Here is a 22,245-nt window from a genome sequence, read left to right as displayed (position 1 = left end):
ATCTGTCTTTATTAATCTATTTATTCGATGAGCACGCGATAGCACGAAAAATATTACAGAAGCGAAAAATACGAGAAACAAAGTATACGTATGTGAAAAAAGTGTTTATGTAATCGATGTGCAGTTCATTTCAACGTAGGTATTGTTTATACCAAATTGCTTACTTCGTTATTATCATGCCTCATTTCGTTCTTTGGTGCATCGTTAAAAGAGCTTGAAAAAAAAAAGAACAGTTTGAATGAACAAATATAATGAATGGGAAAGAGAGAAAAAAAAATATATTCTGTAATAGTCGATATTTCTCTAAAAATAGGAACGCGTTATACGCGACGTTATATTATGCTGAAAACAAAATTATGAATTATTTAACTAATTTTTAGTTGACAAACTTTTGCTAGCAAGAATCTTTTCCTAGCTTTTTAATTCCCAACATGAAATGTTTCCGCGTCTTTAATTAAAATCCTATTAAAATTGCTTTTTACTTCTGAAGTAAAATTTTCTGTCTGCGTCGCTAAAGCTTAATTCTTGGAAAACTTATTTTCAGATATTTATAAATCGGAAGCTATTACTACCTCGACATTCAAGAAGAGATTAAGTGGTCGCAGAATTAATTATTCATTTCGTATATATGTATAAGCTAAAGAGACACAGGTAATGATAAGATATTCTATACTAATTTGGCGACTCAATGAATTAATAAAATTTTCTATATCCACGTTTAACAAATAGAACGTTAACTATTTTCTGAAAAAATATATATTAAAAATCTAAATCGAAAAAAGAAGAAAGAACTATACTGTTAGATGTATACAATACTACATATATAAGCCAAAGAAACGTGAGTAATGATCAGACATTCTATACTGAGTTGGCGAATCAATGAGTTATATAAAATTTTCTATATCCATGTCTAACAAAATAGGACGTTAATTAGGTATTTTCTGAAAATATATAAAAATCTAGATCAGCAAAAGGAGAAAGAGGTATATTGCCTCAACATCGGGCGTGAAGGATGAAGAAAAGAAAAGTACGGAAAGCAACTTCGACGTGGAAATTCGAATATTTCTATTCGAGTACCTCTATATTAAAACATACGCACATGCGAGAAGAAAAAGAGAGTAGAGAGTAGAAAGAGAGAGAGAGAGAGAGAGAGAGAGAGAGAGAGAGAGAGAGAGAGGAAGGAAGGAAGAGAAAGATACGCGGAGCGATAAAACAACTCCGGTCGCCTCGTTGTGATTTCGTTTCCGCGCGTTGCGTTCGCGCAGGAAGCTACCATTAATTAAAATATGGACGGGAGAGAAAAAGGGCCAGCGGAAACGGCGTACATAGAATGTATAAAAGGTTCTCGTTTAACCGAAGCTCGCGCGCGAACATTGCGGAATAACCGTGACACAGTCGAGTTTCTGACAATGGCCGTGTATTCGGGGCGAATGGATTTTCTACCGCCGCCGCCGCCGTTTGCCGTTCGTATTCTCCCGCCCTTACATGCTTCCTTTCTTCTTTCCTTTCTTCCTCCTTTTTCTCTTTGTTCTAAATGTCAGTCTCCAGGGTGTTTTTCACTCCTGTGTTTTACATACAGCGTAAGGCGAATTTGAATTTAATGTATACCGTCCTATCCTTAGAAGTCCTAGCTTCAGACCTAAGAATTAAACCCTAAAAGTTAACCTTCGTAAACCGATCCCTTATCTTACTTAATTTCACCAACTTGTACCTATTTGAAGGTACCTATTTGCATACAATTGTTCCAGTTGCTGTTCGTCGCTGTTCGACATATCAGTGTCACCGTTGCTGCAGATGCGGGAAGCTCCGGAACGCTCCGTCGCTCCCGTTCGATGAGGGGGGACCGGAAGGAAGGGACTCTACCCGCTCCTTCTGTCAATATATATACCGATATTGCGCTCCTGGCGTAATATGCAGTCGGCAGGAAAAATGCGAGGAAGACGCGCGGCCGCGACGAGACACGACTGATGCGGCCGACAGGGCGAAGGGTGGAAGGAAGGGTCTAAGGGGCGAGGGGTGCGGAGAACGGCGCGGAGATCATCGATGCGGAGTGCGCGATCGTGGATGAGGTGCACGCTTAGCCGAGAAGCGCTTCTGCGCTCGATGTAACCCGAATGCACGTGCCAGTCGCTCATTAACAACAGCCCCGCCCGTCCTAAACTCATTTGCATAATTAGTGCGTGTCGGTTGCAGCGTAACGCGTGACTGCCACTGCCGGGAGAGAGCGTCAGGCTCAAGCGCGATATCGTCACTAATGCGAGAGCCGGCGTCGCGCCGCGTCGCGTTTGGTCGAACCGCATACCGAACTGACAATTGTGAGTGGCATTCGTTAACTTTAGGGAGCATCGTCGTAGATCGCTGACTCGCTGACCCCTTTGACCCTCCATCAAATCGCCCCGAATAATTTGCGAACGATTCTCATGCGCACCCTTTTCAGCGGACATTGAAACTAAATTTTCTGATCTTCAGTTTCATCAATTATTAGAAAACTATTCTCATTGTTTGTTTCACCAATTATCAGAAACGACAGAAACTATAATTATTCTGCAGTTGCAATTTTGCCAAACATTTAAATAAAAGTCGTGTCTGCCCTTATTTTGCTTGATCCTGATATTGGTGCGGAGGTGAAGGTAATTTTATTAGATTAAAGACGGACGGAGCGAAATTTGATTGGATTTTTTTTACAATTTATTTGTGTATCATTACCATTTTACGCCACCGCGTATGATGAAATATATCTTTTTTCCGCCAATATCGAGAGGGCATTTGTATAATATACTCTGATAATAATTCAATTTGTTTAATTAAGTGGAAAGTTATTGATAATCCCAATAAATATGAACGGAATGACGGAAATGTGTCCTCAATATTGAGCCATTGGGATGTAAATTGTAACTCCGTTCGACAACTCCCGGTTTAATGAAAATTTCATCGAAAGCATTATTTTTCAGAATGTTCATAATTTCAAAATTATTTTATATTATTAGTATAAATTTGATGTGTAGATATGTGTTTAATGTCAAATACATTTTTGACTTTATTTCGAATTTAATTTAATTGAGAATTTGTCTATATAACTATATTTGTGTGAATTTATTTTAATACATAGTAAAAACTAAATTTAAGATATAAATATAAGTAATAGAAATTGCTGTCTTGCATTCTTATAACTATTACTATATGTGCATGCAGAAAGAACTAAACTGTTTAACCTTTGACCTTTTCGCATTAATTATTTTTATAAATTTGAATTTCATGAGGCTTAACTAAGTCTTAAAAAGATTACTTGGAAATGTAATTAAATTATGAAACTTTCTGATCGATTTTCACTAGTTCTTCATACTAATCTAACTTCATACTTAAATGTTCGAAACATTAATATTAAAAATTTGACACAAACAATAATCTCCCGCAAAGTTTTTGTCCAGAAAAATGAATTTTGTAAACATGAGAAATGAATTTAAAGATGTATTTCATGTCGAAAGATGATTCTGGGAAAACACCCTGTGTATACGTTATGAAAGTCAATAGCTGATTTTTATGATAGAGCACGCGCTCGTATAACTTATGACATATCAGTTAATCACGCCTGATTGTTGAAGTGGCGATGGCATTGTGCCGAAGCCAAACAAGAGCAAATCGGAGCAAAGTTTGCGACGTTGTTTTGGAAAAACCACGAGCAATAAGCAGAGACGGCGAGCGGAGTCGCTGTTGGATATCCGTCACGGCGCGACGCGACGCTCGGCATCGCCTCATATCGATCCTATATTGGTATTTCCGTGGTATTCGTATTCCTGGAGAAAGCAGGAAGAAAGTAATCGAGAAACGGACCCCGAGAAACATCCCGTATAGATTTCCCCGCGACAATAATTGGCGAAGCCCGGACGGAGAGCACGCGTTCAGCGTGCTCTCATGAATTTCATGTTCCGCCCGTCACGCCTCTGCTCGCTCCGTTCCGGCCAAAAATTGCCGGAAGCGGAGGCACGCGAGCAGGAGAATGCAAATGCTACGGCGACTTTAATAGCATGGATTATAAAACAGATCCGAACACCCGGATCCCCGTCCGCGCGCGCGCGCGTGCGTTACGCTGCGCTTGAAAATTTAAATCCGCTCCACAGATCCATATAATTCCATTATGCCTGCATTTGTAGCGTGGGGCGGGTGAGCTTGTTTTTACCGAGCCTGGCCCCGGTGCGACGCGTGTTTGCGCAGAGTTCACGACAAAAAAGGGACAGTCTGTAAACTTCTATATATTACGTGGACAAAGATGATTGGAACCTGATGTTAAATTTCTTCCAGTCTATACCGGCTGCGATATTCGCAGCTTCTCCTTAGACGTAGATAAATGCGCGTACGTATGTAAATAAGAAATTTTTATTTGTATAAGGAACGATTAAGGACAAATATCGCCCTAAGATAAACAGTGTATTTATTAGTCACTATACGGTAAACCAATTTTTAATAAAATTCTATCTTTTTAATCTTAATAAATTTATGAAAAATTTTATGTCGCTCATGAATGCAATAACGATTGTTTGGAAACAGGGATATTAAAGATATTTAGTAACCAGGATTCTCACCGCACTAATCTAAGATTATCAGAAAATAAGAACGAAACACTAAGTTTAAAACTTTTAATATTTTCATTTAGATTCTTCAACGGATTAACATTTCTTTGAGTTGTCGCGTTTCAGAAACTCCCAGAGAGCAATCGCATGCAAGTTGGCTCGTCGACTTATTACTCGATTTAAAGGGAGAAATAAGCTCGGAGAACATTTAGCAGCAATTCCGAAAGAGTAAACGTGAATAAAAAGAAAAGGACTATGGAGCGCGTATTGTTAGCGTGGTTGCCGGTATAATGAGGCTCGTTCATTGCCGACGGGAACGTCGTTCTATATCCTGACGTAATTGTTCCGCCTAATCTATCTCTGCGCCCCCCGCTATTATTCCTAGCCGATAATTATCTGATCCGAGCGGTGATATTCTTAATCAAGAGACACGCGGTAGTGTCTCGGGCCAAGTATATACGCGGAGCGAGACCGACCGTGACTCTTTTACGCGACGCGACGGGTTGCAAGTACTCGAAATGTTGAGATCTCATATAACGAGTGAACGGATCAAGTTCTAAATAGGCTTGATCGATAGCTTGGGGTCGACTTGGGCGGAGAGTATCTCTTATAATATTTTCCGTTACGTGCGCTACGAGCGGAGATATTGCGACGCAAAGTCGAAATGGGAAAATTGTATTTTAAGATACTTCTTCTACTAACGCTCTCATGCCATGCCATCATTTCATTGACTGGAGTCGCGTCCTTTTCACTTTTTCGACACTGGCGGTGTTAGTATCGCCAATTTCGATATGTATACACAACAAGGATGAAATGATTCCACGATGACAGTAAGAGTTTAATAGTTAAATGTTACACTCAGTATTCAGATAATTCTACTTAATTACTCGATTACAATTGATTAAATATCACAGAAAAGTTAGAAACACGAGTTTTATGTCTGTCATTAAATATTGAACTATGAAATTAATTGAAATCTCACTGTTATCGATTCGACTCATTTCGAAGAGTCGGTACCCGAGAACTTTTGTACTCGCACATATAATAAACTACAATATAGACATATGTATTTTATTTCTAAATATAATTATTTGTAACGACTCTTCGATAGGAATTGTTCTATCCATGTTTTTTGTAATAAAAAAATGTATAATTTCTTAATAATGGAAGAATATATTTTCGCGCTCGAATTTTGATCTGGCAAGAAATTTTGATGAATATTGATTAAATTATCGTGAAAATATTCGGGAGTTGCATAATACTTGCATTATGCAAATGTTTGACAAGAGGTGATAGTCGTTAACTCACTGCCGAAATGACTGCTATCGGGAGCAGTGTGGAAGATCCGAGATTCGTTTCCTTTTGCAGCAGGGTCTTTGGTATTCAAACGGGTTATTTAACTTTCTTCGCGGATTGCATGATCCGGTGGAACACGACAGAAGCAGAGTACAGCTCGCTCTCCACTATATGTGGATCGTTCTTCTCTGTATAATATCGGATATTGCCCGGCGTGCCACTCGGCGGAGGGATCTTGAGCTGGTGAAATCATTGGGCCAGTTATCCTCCATTGAACTCGGCGATAACACGGTTTTTGCTCGTGATTTTTTGAAGTTTGTCTCGTCGTCGGAAGTAAAACGGAAATTAGGATTCAAATACGCGATCAATTATTTTGTTCTGTTTACTCGATATTATGTAGATAATTAAAATCGTAGGCATGATATTGCGAAACGTTCAACATTTGTCAAATAACATTTAGAGAAATAATTATAGGGAACTCGCGCGCGCATTGCAACGGATATAAAAATTACATATATCGGAAGTGGCTTGGGCTCGTTTCATTTGTTGTGTATTTTTTAGCTTGATCATTGTCTTACATTGAAGCTTTATCTATTTTTTTTGCATAATTTCTTTTTTTGCAAAATATATGGTATAGTATAACAATAATTAATATTCTCCTTGATTGAGTAACATAAGTTATAAATTTATTAACGATCTTTTTGGTCATAATTGCTTACGTAAATTAAAAATGAAGTAAAATAAATTTTGGACTTGCTATTCTGTAATTAGTAAGAAATGTTACATAATAGCTACATGTTTTATATTGTGAGAATTTTGTGTTTTTGTACGCATACCGAATGTTGTATCATGCAATTTCATGTTAAAAAGAAATATTATATTTAATTTTATTGTATATTATATTGTCAATTTTATAATGTAACATTTTTATAATGTTGTATATGTTGTAAAATAAATTGTAAGAGAAATAAAATATATGATAAAAATGTAAAAAAAAAAACATAAGAGAGAACCGGCCGATCGAAATCGGCGGGGGTGGTGGCGGACCTCTACTGATCTGTTTCTATCGGATGTAATCAGATAAAAACAGGTCACATATCAGAGAACATTTAAAGATTTAAAATTTAAAATTTAAATTTATTATCTATGTATAAAGGATTTAAGGGGTTAATAGTGTATATATATAATAGTGAAATAATATTAAATTAAAGTTAAATAACGCGCGCATAGCGCATAGCGATTGTGATATCTATATTCATGGTCGAAAATGCGTGACGTTTTTTCATGACGATTGTAAGTAATAGTTGCAGCAATTTATAATCATTGCCATTAGGGTCGATTAAAAGAGTTTTTATCGCTAATTAAGTGAAAAATAATTAATTTTTTATTTCATTGTTTTATTGTATTTCATTGTTTTTAACTAAGTAAGAATTATATATTATATTTTATTTATGTAAACTCTGCAACATTTTATATATATATATATGCTATAAAACATTTCAATAAATTAACATTAATATTAACATTAACATTAATAATACGACTGAAAGAAAACTTATCACATAATCTCAAGTATTTCGTATTTCGCAAAGTTGTTTCATAAGTCTTCGAAATTTTGATGAAATGCAACTGTACACTGTTGGAAAATTTTTGTACTTTTGTGAAAAAATCTGCTGGTTAAAATTTTTGTGTTAAATAATCAACACATACATGTGTAGATTTAACATATGTCTGCTATGTTAATTGAACTTAACAAATATAAAATGTAAAATTATTAAAATAATTTAAAAAATATGTTAAAGTAACACAATTTGAACGTATTTATCAAATGTGTTAAAATTTACAGAAAAAGAGTGTTGATTTGACTCTTTAACAGAAATAAGAAGTAAAAATTTACAGAAAAGGAGTGTTGATTTTATAACAGAAGTGGGGATGACTGCGCATATGATTTCGAAAATAAACGTTTCGACGTAGTCTCGACGCGTCTCGACGCCGCTCATTGCCGCGCGGCAAGCGTTTCCGCGTCCCAGGAAACGTATGTGCAGGAGCCAATGGACAAAAAGGCGTCGCTAATCGTGCGGTGGCGCCCGCGCCGTGATTAACTATTATGATTGACTATCTAGTCTGGGTAGCTATATGGGTTGAGTTATCGTTGGCTCGAAAAGTGCCGAGTGCGAGTAAAGGAAAATCGGGAAGTTGTATGTGGACTGTGGTAACGCTAACGCACGGCATCATGACCCCGGCTGCTGCAGTTTATTTCATTTTAGATCATAATTAAACTATTATTATTTCAGAATGCCTCGTACGAGAGTTAGAAAGACTGATATAGAGGTATACAAGATGTATCAGTTTATGAATAAGCATACGAAGATTTGAATAAACATCTATTCGAGCAGTTGCAAAGAAATATAAGTTGCGTCATGTATCTTTGACAAGATATAAGAAGAAAAGGGAAGAAGCTTCGAAAGATGGTGAAAATTCTGTGGCGAGGGTAGGTTACAGAACACGGAAGAAAGTTTTTAGCGACGACCAAGAAAAAATGATAGCAGATTATATAAATAAGAGCAGCAAATATATATTTCGGCTTTCCTCCCAAAAAAATAAAAAAGTTTGCATATGAGTTGGCAAACAAATATAAATTGTCATACCCATCTCAGTGGGAAGAAAACAAAATGGCTAGTAAAGATTGGTTTACAAACTTTATGAAGAGACAGTCACAACTATCTATAAGATTTGCACAACCCACCAGTATATCTCGTGCTACTAGTTTTAACGAAACTAATGTAAATATATGTTCTTTGACAATTTGCAGAATGTCATTGATAGATATAAATTCGAAGCAAAGGATATTTATAATGTTGACGAAACAGGGATCACAACAGTCCAAAAACCAGATAAAATTGTCACTAAAAGAGGAACTCGGCTTTTATTTCAATTATTTAATATGTATAATAATATATATATATATATATATATATATATATATATAAACCCAACACTTTATATGTATTCTCTCTTTCTCTTCTTTTTTCTAAAAAATGGCATGTTAAATCGATACTCGCATCTCTCGAAGTCTTCTCGAAAGTCTCGAATTGCTTTGTTGGCTCTTTTCCGCGATGCTGATTGATTCTGTTGCTGCGCTAACTTCGTGAGCGGCTATCATAGCATATTTTGACAGTTGTGTGTAATATTAAAGCTAAATAGCGCGCGCGAAGCGCGCGTCTGTGATGTCTAGTATTAATAAAAAATTAACATTTCTAGAATGTAAAAATAACATTTTCTTATATTTACATTTAACAAAAATAAAATGTTATGTTAATATAAATCTTTTGTTAAATAATAAACTTTTAACAAATAAACAGTGTAACTTTTACACATTATACTAATCAAAAGTTTGAGTTGTTACATTTGTAAAATGTAAAAAGAACATTTTTTATATGTTAATTTTAACATAAAAATTATGTTATTTGTACACACAAATAACTTCAAATTACGATCAAAATTACATTTTTTTTCTATTGAAATATTAACATAGTATCAATGTTACCATTTAACACATCCATATTATGTTAAATTAACACAAAAATTTGAGTGGACCGTTTTGGACATGTGATTTATGTTATATTTAACACAAATTTTCTAACTGTGTAAGATTCTTATATGTACTAAAGTTAGCTTGGTTCGACGCCAGAGTCGATGAAATCTGTTACAGTAATTTGCGCATTTTCGGGCAAAAGCCTGAAATTAAAAATATATTTTATTATATTATATTTACTTATCTATACTTGTATACTAATGTAAAATAATGGAAATTGCATAATCGACATTATGTTCTGACTTATTTTTTGTACTCTTGTACAATATATTATATATTATACAATTGATAAATAAATAGAAAGGGCAAAGAGGCGTAACAAGATCTTATTGTTAGTGTCGTAATCTTCAATTAAGTCAAATAATTGACAAACTTAAGAAACGTTTTGCCCACACATTAAGCTATCTTCAGCAAAGCAATAAATTAAATTAATTACATCAATAAATAAAACTTAAGTCGCAAAACAAGCATTATTTTTAGTCGGAAACGCATATATGTTTTAAAAGTAAGAAATCAAGAAGAAATGTATAATGAATGTCGAGCCGTATAAAGCTGAAATAAAATGTTTTTATTTTAGTTTATGCAAAAATTATACGATAATGCATGTTCGTTCTGCGACTTTAAGTTTCATTTATTCGTGTAATTAATTTAATTTATTGCATCGAGGATTTGGTCTAATGTCAGGCCGAAACGTTTCAACTATTTATCTTAATTAAAGGTTACGACACTAAGATCTTGTTGTGGCTTTGTGCTCTCTTTATCTATTTATTGATTTTGAATTATTTTATAGATAGTATATATCAAATAATTTAAATTATATATATATATATATATATATATATATAATGATATACCATATTTAAAACTTTACACTAGTACACATATGTATATAAATATTGCAATTTTGTTACCTAGCAAATGCCACGAGAGATAACCAATATGATGGGATAGATTTTCTTCTTATATTTTGTCGTTGCGCTTTAATTATTTGTGAAGCTGTATCTTTCGGTGAACTTAATAGTAAGAATGCTTCTAACCTAGGAGCAAGATTAAATAGAAATGTTGAATATCAGTCTTAATAATCGAGTTTATCATATTTGCGTGTGTGATTGCATTTATCTGCTTGTATTATTATATTAATTTCACTATAAACCTACATCTTATTTATTTTGGGCTTTTTGCAAAGTCCCGTATCCACCATGTAAGGATAGATGGTAGTGAAATTAATTTGGGATTTTTCTTTATTCGTCACTCGTAATTCATTATCAAAGGCATCCATTAAACCTGAAAAGTAGAATCTACATAAACTTAAACCACACTTGAATATTATGAAGTTAAATCAGTTACTTCTAGTAAATTCTGAGTATACATTATACACACACATATAAAGAATCGAGTATAAACAGGATCGTTAGGGTGACACAAGACACAAGTTTACCTTGGACTGCATGCTTTGAAGCGGAATAAGGAATTAAGTTGGGAAGTCCTGCGATGCCTGCTATTGATGAGAGTGCAACGACGTGACCATAATTTTTTTCTATCATAATCGGTAAAAATGCCTGCAACATCTGAAAAAAATCGCGTAATAGTTTGTGAGAGCGCGTAATATTATGTGCGTAACAGCCCAAGGAGAACAAAAAGTCAAGATAATGTCATTGTGAAAAAATCAGAATTTAATCACTGATCGTTTTGCACATTTTATTTTAATAACATTGATAGATAATAAGGTAAATTCTTTAAAAAATAATAATTTCTAAAATTTGAAATATAGGTTCCAATGGAAATCCGTACGAATATAGAAAACGGGCTAACTAAGAACCAGGCGTGGTAAATAATGCGCAAAAGTTTCATTTTTATTGCTATTTTACATATTTTCCAACCTTGACTGCGCGCCGACTAAATTTGTCAGACTTGAAACACAGCTCCGGTTGGAGTAGTAAAATCCTCCCTTCCCCCTACACCTAATTAAATCGATTCGATTTAATTTTTGATGCTATATGGACCGGAGCTGTGTTTCAAGTCTGACTTTAGTCGGCGCGCAGTCAAGGTTGGAGAAGATATGTAAAATAGAAATAAAAATAAAATTTTTGCGCATTATTTACCGCGCCTGGTTCTTAGTTAGCCCGTTTTCTATATATTCGTAATAATTTTTAATTATTAAAAAATTTTAATTATCAAATAATTATTTCACAGAAATATAAAACAATTAAAATAGCACTATTTATTTACAAGAGCAGAAAATCAACTTAATATTTATATAATAGTCGATTTTAACTTACCCAAAAGTGGGCTAGCACATTAACGTTGAAGATTTGTTCGATTTCATCGGCTGTATAACCTAGAAAAGTACGACATGGCATTATACCAGCATTGTTAACTAAAATTGTGACATCGCCGACTTCTTCCTTCACTTTTTTAGCTAGTGCAAAAATTTCTTCTCTTTTAGTTACATCACATCTATAAAATGGTAAAATCTTAATTAAGGTCGATTATCGTACTATAAATATTATAACGACATTTCTTACTTTCTAAATTTTTTGGAGTGAAAACTCGGCCGAAAGAGTGAGATTTCACTCTTTTTGGACGCCAAGAAATTTAGAGAGAAGGTATACCCATATATTACTATAGTAATAAGAGAACGAGAAAGAAAGACGTAGAACAATTTACGATGTGACTTTTGCGTTGCCTAACAGAAGAATTTTAATAATAATTGGAATATTTGTGCAATAGAACGAATTTATCTACTTTTTGCTAAATAAAAGAAACTTTGACTGTTGTATGTCAAAGTAATAATTAAAATTCCTGTGGTCGATATAAGAAACTAATATAAAGAGTAACATACCGATAAGCGTATGCATTTTTTCCAATTTGGTTGGCCGTTTCCTCGTTTGTATGTTTATTCACATCTAAGCATACCACTTTCGCGCCCAAAGACGCATATTGAATCGCCAACTCTTTTCCTATACCGTGACCTGCACCTGTTATCTTGTAAATGTAAAGAAATCTATACTAATATATAAAATTCTTACGGGTGGTGTATGTTTGTACGTTATTAACTTAAAAACTATTGGACTGAAAAATTAAAAAAATTGGTTTCCAGAAAATAGATAACGAAAAACTATACACTCTATAGCACTCCCCGGAAAATTCTACATTTTATATACTTGTGGTAAAAATTCGGTTTAATATAGTTTTTAAGTTAATAACGTAAGGAGAAAAAGAAAGAGAGGAAGAGGGAGTGGGAGAGGGAAAGAGAGAGAGAGAGAGAGAGAGAGAGAGAGAGAGAGAGAGAGAGAAAGAGAGAGAGAGAGAGAGAGAGAGAGAGAGAGAGAGAGAGAGAGAGAGAGAGAGAGAGAGAGACTATTTACGTGTCTTATTACATATGTCTTCCGGGGCGAAGCCCGGGTAACCAGCTAGTATAATATAAAAACACATTGTTATTGTGAAAACTTATTTCACTCTTCGTAAAGTGTATTATTATATCATTATTTAATATATATCATCAAAGTTTTTTTTAATATTACATTATATTTATATTTTCATATTACATTATATTTTAACATTGTCTTATAGTCCAAGAGCTGACGACACTTTTGGTCAAGTGATTTTATAAATCACGATTTTCCATTATAACCTACGTGAACGACTCTCTTTCGATAATCCGAACACCTGGCTGGCCGTACTTCGGGGGTTTAGAAATACGTAGGTGAGAAAAAAAACGGATTTTCAAGTCATAGTATAAGTCTTAATTTTTATCGGATATTGATAATTGATCACTCAGGAACATGCAAATAATTTGCCAGTTCGATTGCTCGAAGGGAATTAGTCGCCAGGCTTAATGAAAAATAATTAAAAATAATTATTTTTAAGTCATACTATAAAAACTGGGTTTTTTTTTACTAGCAAGTATAGTGCTAAAACATACCACCCAAAAAAAAGCCAAGTGAAAATTGTGGTGGCAACATCTCTAAAAAAAAATTATTGAAAATGCACAAAGCCGGCGCGCGGCGGAGGTGTCTGTTGATGGCCTCAATTGTTTTTAGCGTCCATGAGTTTTTAAAAACGTGTATTTTAACTATCATTATCGTATCAATTTATGAAAAAATTGATAAATAATAAATAGTATGTAAAAATAAAAAAAATGGCTTTGCTGGCGCAGCGTTGCGTTTTTTGTGAGGATAGTGGTGGCCGGCTTCATTCTTAACTTTGCGTTAGCGTGGTTGACGGCGACATAAAGTCATCTGATGCAGTAAAGGAAAATAGTAAGAGTCATCCACGGGCAATAGTTTACCGTATCAAAATGTATTTATGGATAAAAGTTAGTTAATGGGGAAAATACGTTAATTTTTGCTTTGAGACCAATTACGCATCGATCGACCCGACTTCTAGTCTTTAACACATTTACAGTTATTTAATTTTACATATACATTTAATTTTTTTTATAAAGAGGCTTGCGTTGCATTTTAATTTATATTTAATAACACGATATTTCAGTATTCTAATATCGCGTAACATTGCTTCCGTCAAAATGCTACCTGAGCAAAATGGGACTTTTAGCTTCGTGGAAAATATGCCATCCAGAATTTTAGATCGGAGCAAATACCTTGCACGTATTTGACGATCTGCGCCTCAATTTAAAAGTGTTTAGAAATAATTAGTTGTCGTAATACTTGACTATTTACCGTTAAAGAAAAATTAGTATTGTAGTATCAAATAAATAGCGAAGTTAAATAATAATAAGAAAAATAATAAGAGTAATAATAAGAGAATAGCGAAATTAAAGTTATAGTGGTTAATAACTTAATAGCCGGATATAACCGTCAGACCTTTCCGCCGGCTTTGTGCATTTTCAATAATTTTTTTACAGATGTTGCCACCAAAATTTTCACTTGGCTTTTTTTGGGTGGTATGTGTTAGCACTATACTTGTTAGTAAAAAAAACCCAGCTTTTATAGTGTGACTTAAAAATAATTATTTTTAATTTTTTTAAATTAAGCCTGGCGACACTAATTCCCCCCGAGCAATCGAACTGGCAATTTATTTGCATGTTCCTGAGTGATCAATTATCAATATCCGATAAAAATTAAGACTTATACTATGACTTAAAAATCCGTTTTTTTCTCACCTGCGTACTTATAAACCCCCTAAGTACGACCAGCCAGGTGTTCGGATTATCGAAGGAAAATCGTCCACGCAGGTTATAACAAAAAATCGTGATTTATAAAATTACTTGGCCAAAAGTGTCGTCAGCTCTCTCTCCGCCTATTAACATTAAATAAACATTATATATTTATCTTAATTAACACATATTTGTTACTAATTAAAATCAGAAGTTTTCCATTATTTCTCATTGTTTCACATATAAATATATATGTGTGTGTATATAATTATGATAAATATATAAATAGATAAACAATTTTTTTACTGAAATATATTTATTTTTTTTAATTTTTTTAAATTAATAAAATTCAATACGTACCAAAACAATCTCACCAGCCACTTCCTTTTCATGTAATCCGAAGCAATGGTGGTATACGCTTTGACATATGTAGTAAAAAATTTGTAACGTAAGCCATAACAGGTTTACACAAATTTGTACGATCTTGATCATCATCATAAACTGAAAAGTTATTAATTTTCTTATATGAATATCGCGCGAGAGTATTAACTACTTACATATACTTACAGATAATAAATTAATTAATTAAAGCTGTAAATTTTAAAAAGTAAAAGAAGACTCATTGAAAGGACAAAATATTTCACATTGTCTTGAAGAAAGCTGATGTTTCGGAATATATTTGATTTGGAATATATAATTTTGTTATTTGTAAGTGAAAAAGGTAAAATTCTACGCGTTGTTAAGTGTATCAAGAATACGTGATATTGATGATAACAAATATTTTAGGAATTTGCTGTGTCAATACTTAACAACAGATGACCTCAGCGGTTCAGATGTGTTATTGATACATTGTGTGAGGTACATTGTGTCGATATGTACATTCAATTCTTAAAATATAGTTTTAAACGTGTGTTAACGTAGTAACATTTATTTTACAAAACTGTTTGACTTATTTTTCGCAACATATCCTATATTCCACATTTTTCATTTTGGGTGGTATGTGTTATTTATTTTATTTATTTAATTGATTATTAATTTAATTATGTAATTGTATTATTTTTTAGTTTTAGTTTAAGATTTTGTTTCAAGACGGATAGTAACGGCGCGTGGTTTGCTAAGGCGAAGAAAAGCACATAAATTTATTCATGTGAATAATATTATTAAGTACAAAAAATCTAGCTCGACTGTATAAGGCATATTTCTATCTGCGGCTTTAAAATGCGGATAGATTACTTTTTTGTTTAGCTGCAAAAATTTTTAAAGAATATTATATTAATAGTCGTTTATATTAGCATTCATACCTAGTATAAGTACAGATTGACGTGACGCATAAGTAACATGGTACATAACGTGAAATCGATTTTCTTTTTAACAGCTATTTGCAAGAACAGCAAAGAAAACTTGGAAACGTAAAATTTAAGTGGAGTTTAGTAGTATTTTTTTCTTGTGTTAATTTTATGATATAACAATATTTAAGATATAAAATCCAGTTTTCTTTGTATGTGCAAATCATAAAAAATATAATTTTTGTATTTTTTAATTTTTGATACAAGGTTTTCTAATATTTTTGTATTTTAAATATACAAACATATGAATATACAAACACTTTATATTTTAAATATGTACAAGTTGATATATATATATATATATATAATTAGGAAGTTGCTGAAAATAAATAGCTTTTGTTTTATAATAAATTGATGAAAGAATGTAATAAAGTAAGCAACATTATATAAAAGAAAAACATAGTATTATAGTATAATACTAATGTTTATTTATTTTTCTACAAGGTTAATACTATGTTAAACATAATATTAATCTTGTAGAGAAATAAATAAACATAAGAAGAAATGTAAAGTAGGTCAGTCGCATGTTTCAATGGCATACGTTCAGATATTATCAGCACGAGCAATCATTTCCATGAGAAATATTTATCCGGAATTCTTCGAAGGCACAATATATAGTTATTGCCAAATATAATGTTATAGAAAATGTAATAATTTTCAAAAGTATTTTGATAACTGAGCAAGTTCAGATAATCGTCATTTCAAAAAAAGAATTTATATTACTAATTGCAAGCTATAAAATTAGCTAAATTGTTGGTTCTTTTTTATAATATTTATTTTTACAAGTTTGTGTATGTATATTTTATACTACTTTTTTTATATATATTAATAGAAGAGTAACAGATATATAAGTAGACTTGACCGATATGTGAATAATACAAGTAGACAGAAATGTATAAGCCTTATACGGTTGGACTGGATCTCTTATGCTTAATAATAATAATAATATTATTCACGTGAATTTATGTACCTATTTCTTTGCCTTAGCAAGTCACGCACGGTTACTATCGCCACTATTATCGGCCTTGAAACGCAAGCTTAAACTAAAGCTAAAAAATAATACAATTATATAATTAAATTAATAATCAATTTAGTAATACCCCGATATTACTACAAATCTAAAGAAGAAATAACAAATTTCTTCTTCAATATATAGTAGATATTAATGCATTTTATTTTATCCATTCTCTCATTATAACACTCCAAGAAATAACAGCTGTTTGATTTTGCATTTTCCGACTTAACGACTTTCCAACGATTGTCTCACTTCTTAAATATATAAATGTATAAATATATTTCTGGAAATGTGAGTGTAAGACTGACCATTTTACGAAGAAAAATTGTCCGTACGAGCTAATGTTTGAGCCTTTTGTGATCACGACACTTCAACTATGCCTTTCTACACTGTTCTACACTGTTGCGTATATGAAGCTGAAGCTGTATTATAAGTTAGGACATGTTTTCTCGCACCAACGAAAGCGAGAACTGATGAACACGCTTACGAACACGTCGACTATATATACCTGCCTGATTACAAAAACATTCACGCTGATTGATCGGCTGGTTATATAACGGCTATTTTTTTATAGTACGTTTATTACTTTTTAAACATGTGTGCATCTTATATTTCTCTTCTCCAGTCGGTAGATCAGTATATATCATGGCATTCCCCGGAAAATTCTACCCCTGTTTCATATACTTTTGGTAAAAATTTGATCCACTAACGAATGAGTAGTTCACGGATAGACGGACGGACGGACGGACGGACGGACAGACAGACAAACAGTCGGGTTTTATATAATAGTATGATATATATATATATATATATATATATATATATATAGGGTCGATCATTTTAATCCATCCAGTCAAATATCTCGAAAACCAAGTTCGGGAGAGAAAAATGTTTCAGACAAAAGTTGTTTGGTCTCGAGGGGGCCATAAGATGGTGTCATTGGTTTAACCATGGATGGTCGTTTAAAGCTCACGTGAACGACACCTTTAATTTCTTAAATGGAAACCCCTGTTTTTCAATGCATATTCTTGTAGCTAATCTCGAGAGCTTTTCAAAAGCTATTATAATGTTTTACAAGATATTTTGTATTTTATGTCAAAATACTAGAACTTTCAAGCCTTATAATTCCAAAAGTTCTTAATGAAAAAATACTTTATTTTACAGTGTGTTTTGAAGTTTTTACGTGCGTGTCTCAGAGAGAGGTACATTACTTGCCCAATAATGCGTTGTCACATACGTCTATAACTCGTCTGATTTCATCGAGACTGTGAGATCCAAGAATGATTTAACAAACGCTATACCAGCATTGTTGACCAGGATAGTAACGTCACCTACTTCTTTTTTTACTTTCTCGGCTACCCGAAAGACCTTTTCTCTATCTGCTACATCACATCTAAAACGCGATCAAATTTTAATCAGTATTGATAATTTAATAAGGCGCTCCCACGTATTCGTACACGTGTAAATTCCAATATTTGAGTAATTTTTTTATTTTAGCCTTTTATTAAAAGAAGTGCATCAACTTACCAATACGCATATACAGAGTTTTTCCCATTTTTTTAATACCATTCATCGTCTCATTGTTGGTTTCTTCATTAATATCCCAACATACTACTGTTGCTCCTAACGATGCACAATACTTAATCGCTAATTCTTTTCCGATGCCATGACCTGCGCCTGTTACCTGTAATAATACATAATATAAAATATTACAAATTACAATTTACAAATTACATTTCACAAATTTTTGAAGTTTAAAATGACATTGATATTAGATATATTTTTTTAAATAAGTAATGCCTATGCTTATGCGCTAAAAAGAAGTACCAAATGACATTTAATAGAATATGAAAATAAATGTCATTATTGAATGAAGAATCACATTCAGAATCAAAAATGCAAATCTTTACATTCTAGTAGCTTACCCAAGGAGAACATATAAGTCAAGATAATGTCAAAATATCTTCCAAAAGTCATAGTTTTACACACACACACACATATATAAATATATGTATAAAACTATGACTTATATATATTTATTTTCGAAAACATAATTTGTTTCAATCAGTTTCACAAATTTAAAATGATATATATATATATATATATATATATATAGATATATATGAAAATGAATATAAAAATCTTGAAAGTTAAAATATCATTATGTAATGATTTTATGACGAGTCACTGTACAGTCATTTTGGAGTCATGATAATTCAGATTTGTATTATTTTCAATGTTGAAATTTAATAAGATAAAATAATTTTAATGAAGTAATTGACATATCTTATAATCTTGATTTTTTAAAATTTGATATTATTTTAATACAATAAACCTTCAATACGAGTTCACATAACACGGATTCGTATAACACGGAAAATTTTTAATATTTGTTTGTTTTAAAGTAAAATAAAAAATATTTTATATTAGATACATGTTTAACATTTACTTTGCATTTTTTATAGTAAGCCCTTACTTCTTTTATAAATATGTGTTTCTATATACGTAATCCATATTAATTTTTGTGATTAAAATGATTTTTTGTAATATTATAATTTTATCAAGGAGAATTAAAACAACTACCACTTGGGTTGATAGAAAGACCCTTAGGAATATTAAGATGCATACCACTTGGGTTAAGTTAGGTAACACAATTTTGTTTTATTTTTTAAGAGTAGTTGCACTACAATTATTTTTCAAAGCAATATATATATATATATATATATATATATATGTATATATATACCTATATATATTCTCTCTTTGTAATTGGCGCAGTATTAAAAAATTTCACATACATTTTTTAAATAGATACTACTTGTTATTTAATTTTTTTTAGATAGATATCACTTGAATTGAATAAAGTAACAATTTTGTAATGTAATAATTTTGTTAAGAAAAATTGAAGCTACTACCACCTAGGTTAGAATAGATTTTATTTATTTTTTAATTTAATGTAACAAAGTACGGCGACGGGCAACGTCGTCGTTACATCGTCGGCTTCATGCTCCGGTTTCACGCGCGAAAAAGAAACCGCGAATTCGAAGTAAAACTTGATACCGAGCCCCGTCGATATCCTCTTCCTTGCATTCTCGGACCGACTCAATTAACTCGGCTGAACGTGCAATGCGGACGTGACCGAATGCGCGAAGGAACGAGCAAAATGTGGGTTATAGCTAATGAGATTTAAAGATTAATCGCCGCGCGCGCGCGCTTTTATTGATAGACTTGTTGACCAATTACCTCGAGTAAAGTTTCACTCTCGTCCAAGGTAATACCAAAATCTTTTGGCTATTTATGTGGACCTATTCACCTTGAATTGCTGTTTGAATTTCAAATAAACTGTATTTATAACTTGAATAGGTTTACGATTCATCGAAAAAGAAGGAAACGGCAATCGTAAAGCATTGTTCTTTTAGGATACCCACATATTGTCAAAATTACGACAGAGTCAATCCAACGCTATGAGAAACTTTGTGTCAGCCGCGGCCTATTCACTTATTTCTATGGCCCTTGACAATAATCTGCGTGAACAAGGATTTAAGAGCGATAGGGAAGTACAGGTTATTATAGAAACTTTCTTTTGTTCCGAAAAGAGACTTCTATAAAAGAGGTATTTATAAGATTCAAGACGGGAAAGGATAATTGAATCAAATGGAAATTACCTCGTTGAATACAATTAGTTTCGATATGAATTTTGTGCTCCCTCTTCTCTCCGCGAGTGCTAGAAACGGGCAAAAACTTTGGTGGTCACCCGATGCGGTCGTACTTATGTTGCGAATAATAAATGCCCCGTCCGTATAATCGTTGACGGGGGAAAAAAGTACGGGAGATCGATAAAATATTATACAACGTAATCTGCATTGAGATATAGTCGCGCATCAATCACCGCGACAGCGATAATACGCTGTATAATGCGGCACGAACACTCGGAAAGCAATAACTCCCGAAATTAAAAAAAATACGCCGATGGACATCGCGCAACGGAAATTCATTTAATAACCCGAGAGTGCCTTGAGTTATCCCGTGCCCCTTTTTTAAATCCACGAGCCACGCATGTAAAAATCCTCAGAGGAAAATACGATTTCGAAATTAGCCGACGCGCGGGAAGTGTGTGTCGCGACGATCTCTAAACGCGGAGAGAAATTTTAAATCCGCGATGACAATTTCGCGCGCGGATAATGCATTTCCAGAATAACGCTCCATTTGCATATCTCGCATTTTTTTTTGCGCGCGACGATGGATTTTCATACGTTAACGTACTGTCCCGATTTCGAGATCTTGCCCCATTCTGATTTTGGGCGGAATATTTTGAGAAAATTAAATTTCCTGACTTATATATCGGCGCGTCGCGCGTTCCACATTTCTAATTTCCGACCGAGTGTACGTATACGCATACGAATATTTCTGAGAGGCGCATTCTCGAAGTTAGACGAACGGGAGGCTATCTTGAATCTCATCCTTAAATATCTCTGCGCTATATTTGTCCATACGCTCTCTGGCGTATTGTCCGATTATTTATTAGCGCATTCAGAGATTCTGTCTTTTCGAGTCTTTGACAATAGGCATTGTTGCTACCGTTGGATATATCGTTATTCCGTTGTCTAAATTATATGAGAGCCTCTTTTGGCATTTTCCACGCTGTTGCAACATCGCGTCTCACGGTATCAAATCCCTCACATCGATCGGCATGTATTATACACGGCGCATACGGCGCAGCGCGATTCCAACCGCCCGTATTTGTCGCGTCCCCGCTCGCGGACCCATAAGGCAGCTTATAAGCGGCCATCTCGTCTGATATTACAATGTGCAGAGACACGGAATCCGGAGTAGTAGCCATGTTCGCTGATATTAATTAGACCGAAATATTCCTCGCTTTTTAACGTTGCTTTGTTGACTCTGCTACCGTATCTTTCTTTACGCAAATTATTTTTTATAATTACATTTTTAGTACTAGAGTAACTCCAGTATATACGCCGCAGCTAAGGGAAACTTAATTTATCGAGTACTATTTACTATGTTTAAGGCAAATGAATTATACTAATAAAAACGTTATACTGTCTATTGAATTTGGCGATGATCGGTAAAGGGGTTTTTTGCAAGTAGAAACCTTTGCTCACAAAGCTTCCTCTATGAGGAAGCCAAAACAAATAGAGGAAACTTTGTGAGCAAAGGGTTCTACTTGCACACTTAAAAACTATAAAGAAGCCCGATATCTCAATATTTGCGGAAGTTAGAGCAAATTTACCGAAATTTCTATAACTCCAGAACTAATCAACCAAGTCTTAACGAATTATATATGAAAT

The 22,245-nt window shown here is 33.3% G+C and overlaps 1 protein-coding gene and 1 long non-coding RNA gene across 3 annotated transcripts in view; one reads left to right on the top strand and one right to left on the bottom strand.

The window, feature by feature from the left end:
• Positions 1 to 7,916, top strand: part of LOC143898404 (uncharacterized) — an 85,961-nt gene extending 78,045 nt beyond the window's left edge. The window contains exon 3 of the long non-coding RNA XR_013257193.1: positions 1,749 to 7,916. This is a non-coding gene — a long non-coding RNA (uncharacterized LOC143898404). The remainder of the gene's footprint in view (positions 1 to 1,748) is intronic.
• Positions 7,917 to 8,831: 915 nt separating this feature from the next.
• LOC143898403 (short-chain dehydrogenase/reductase family 16C member 6-like) lies at positions 8,832 to 20,069 on the bottom strand. 2 transcript variants are annotated; one of them, XM_077407856.1, is made up of 10 exons: positions 19,686 to 20,069; positions 18,467 to 18,623; positions 18,155 to 18,332; positions 14,939 to 15,079; positions 12,302 to 12,444; positions 11,739 to 11,916; positions 10,898 to 11,027; positions 10,617 to 10,743; positions 10,371 to 10,496; positions 8,832 to 9,602 (listed from the first exon to the last, which is right to left on the bottom strand). In XM_077407856.1, exons 4-10 carry the CDS (start codon positions 15,074 to 15,076, stop codon positions 9,536 to 9,538), a joined length of 909 nt encoding a protein of 302 aa, XP_077263982.1. In that variant the 5' UTR covers positions 15,077 to 15,079; positions 18,155 to 18,332; positions 18,467 to 18,623; positions 19,686 to 20,069; the 3' UTR covers positions 8,832 to 9,535. The 2 variants fall into 2 exon arrangements, with proteins under 2 accessions (XP_077263982.1, XP_077263981.1); XM_077407855.1 differs by lacking the exons at positions 18,155 to 18,332; positions 18,467 to 18,623; positions 19,686 to 20,069 and adding exons at positions 17,248 to 17,451; positions 17,526 to 17,674.
• Between the last annotated feature and the right edge of the window lie 2,176 nt (positions 20,070 to 22,245).

This window comes from Temnothorax americanus, unplaced genomic scaffold, assembly GCF_048541705.1.
Source record: "Temnothorax americanus isolate GAGA-0224 unplaced genomic scaffold, ASM4854170v1 Scaffold23, whole genome shotgun sequence".
In the NCBI taxonomy this organism is placed as follows: domain Eukaryota; kingdom Metazoa; phylum Arthropoda; class Insecta; order Hymenoptera; family Formicidae; genus Temnothorax; species Temnothorax americanus.
The sequence above is the reverse complement of the archived record's forward strand: the minus strand, read 5'-3'. Positions and strand labels throughout refer to the sequence as shown.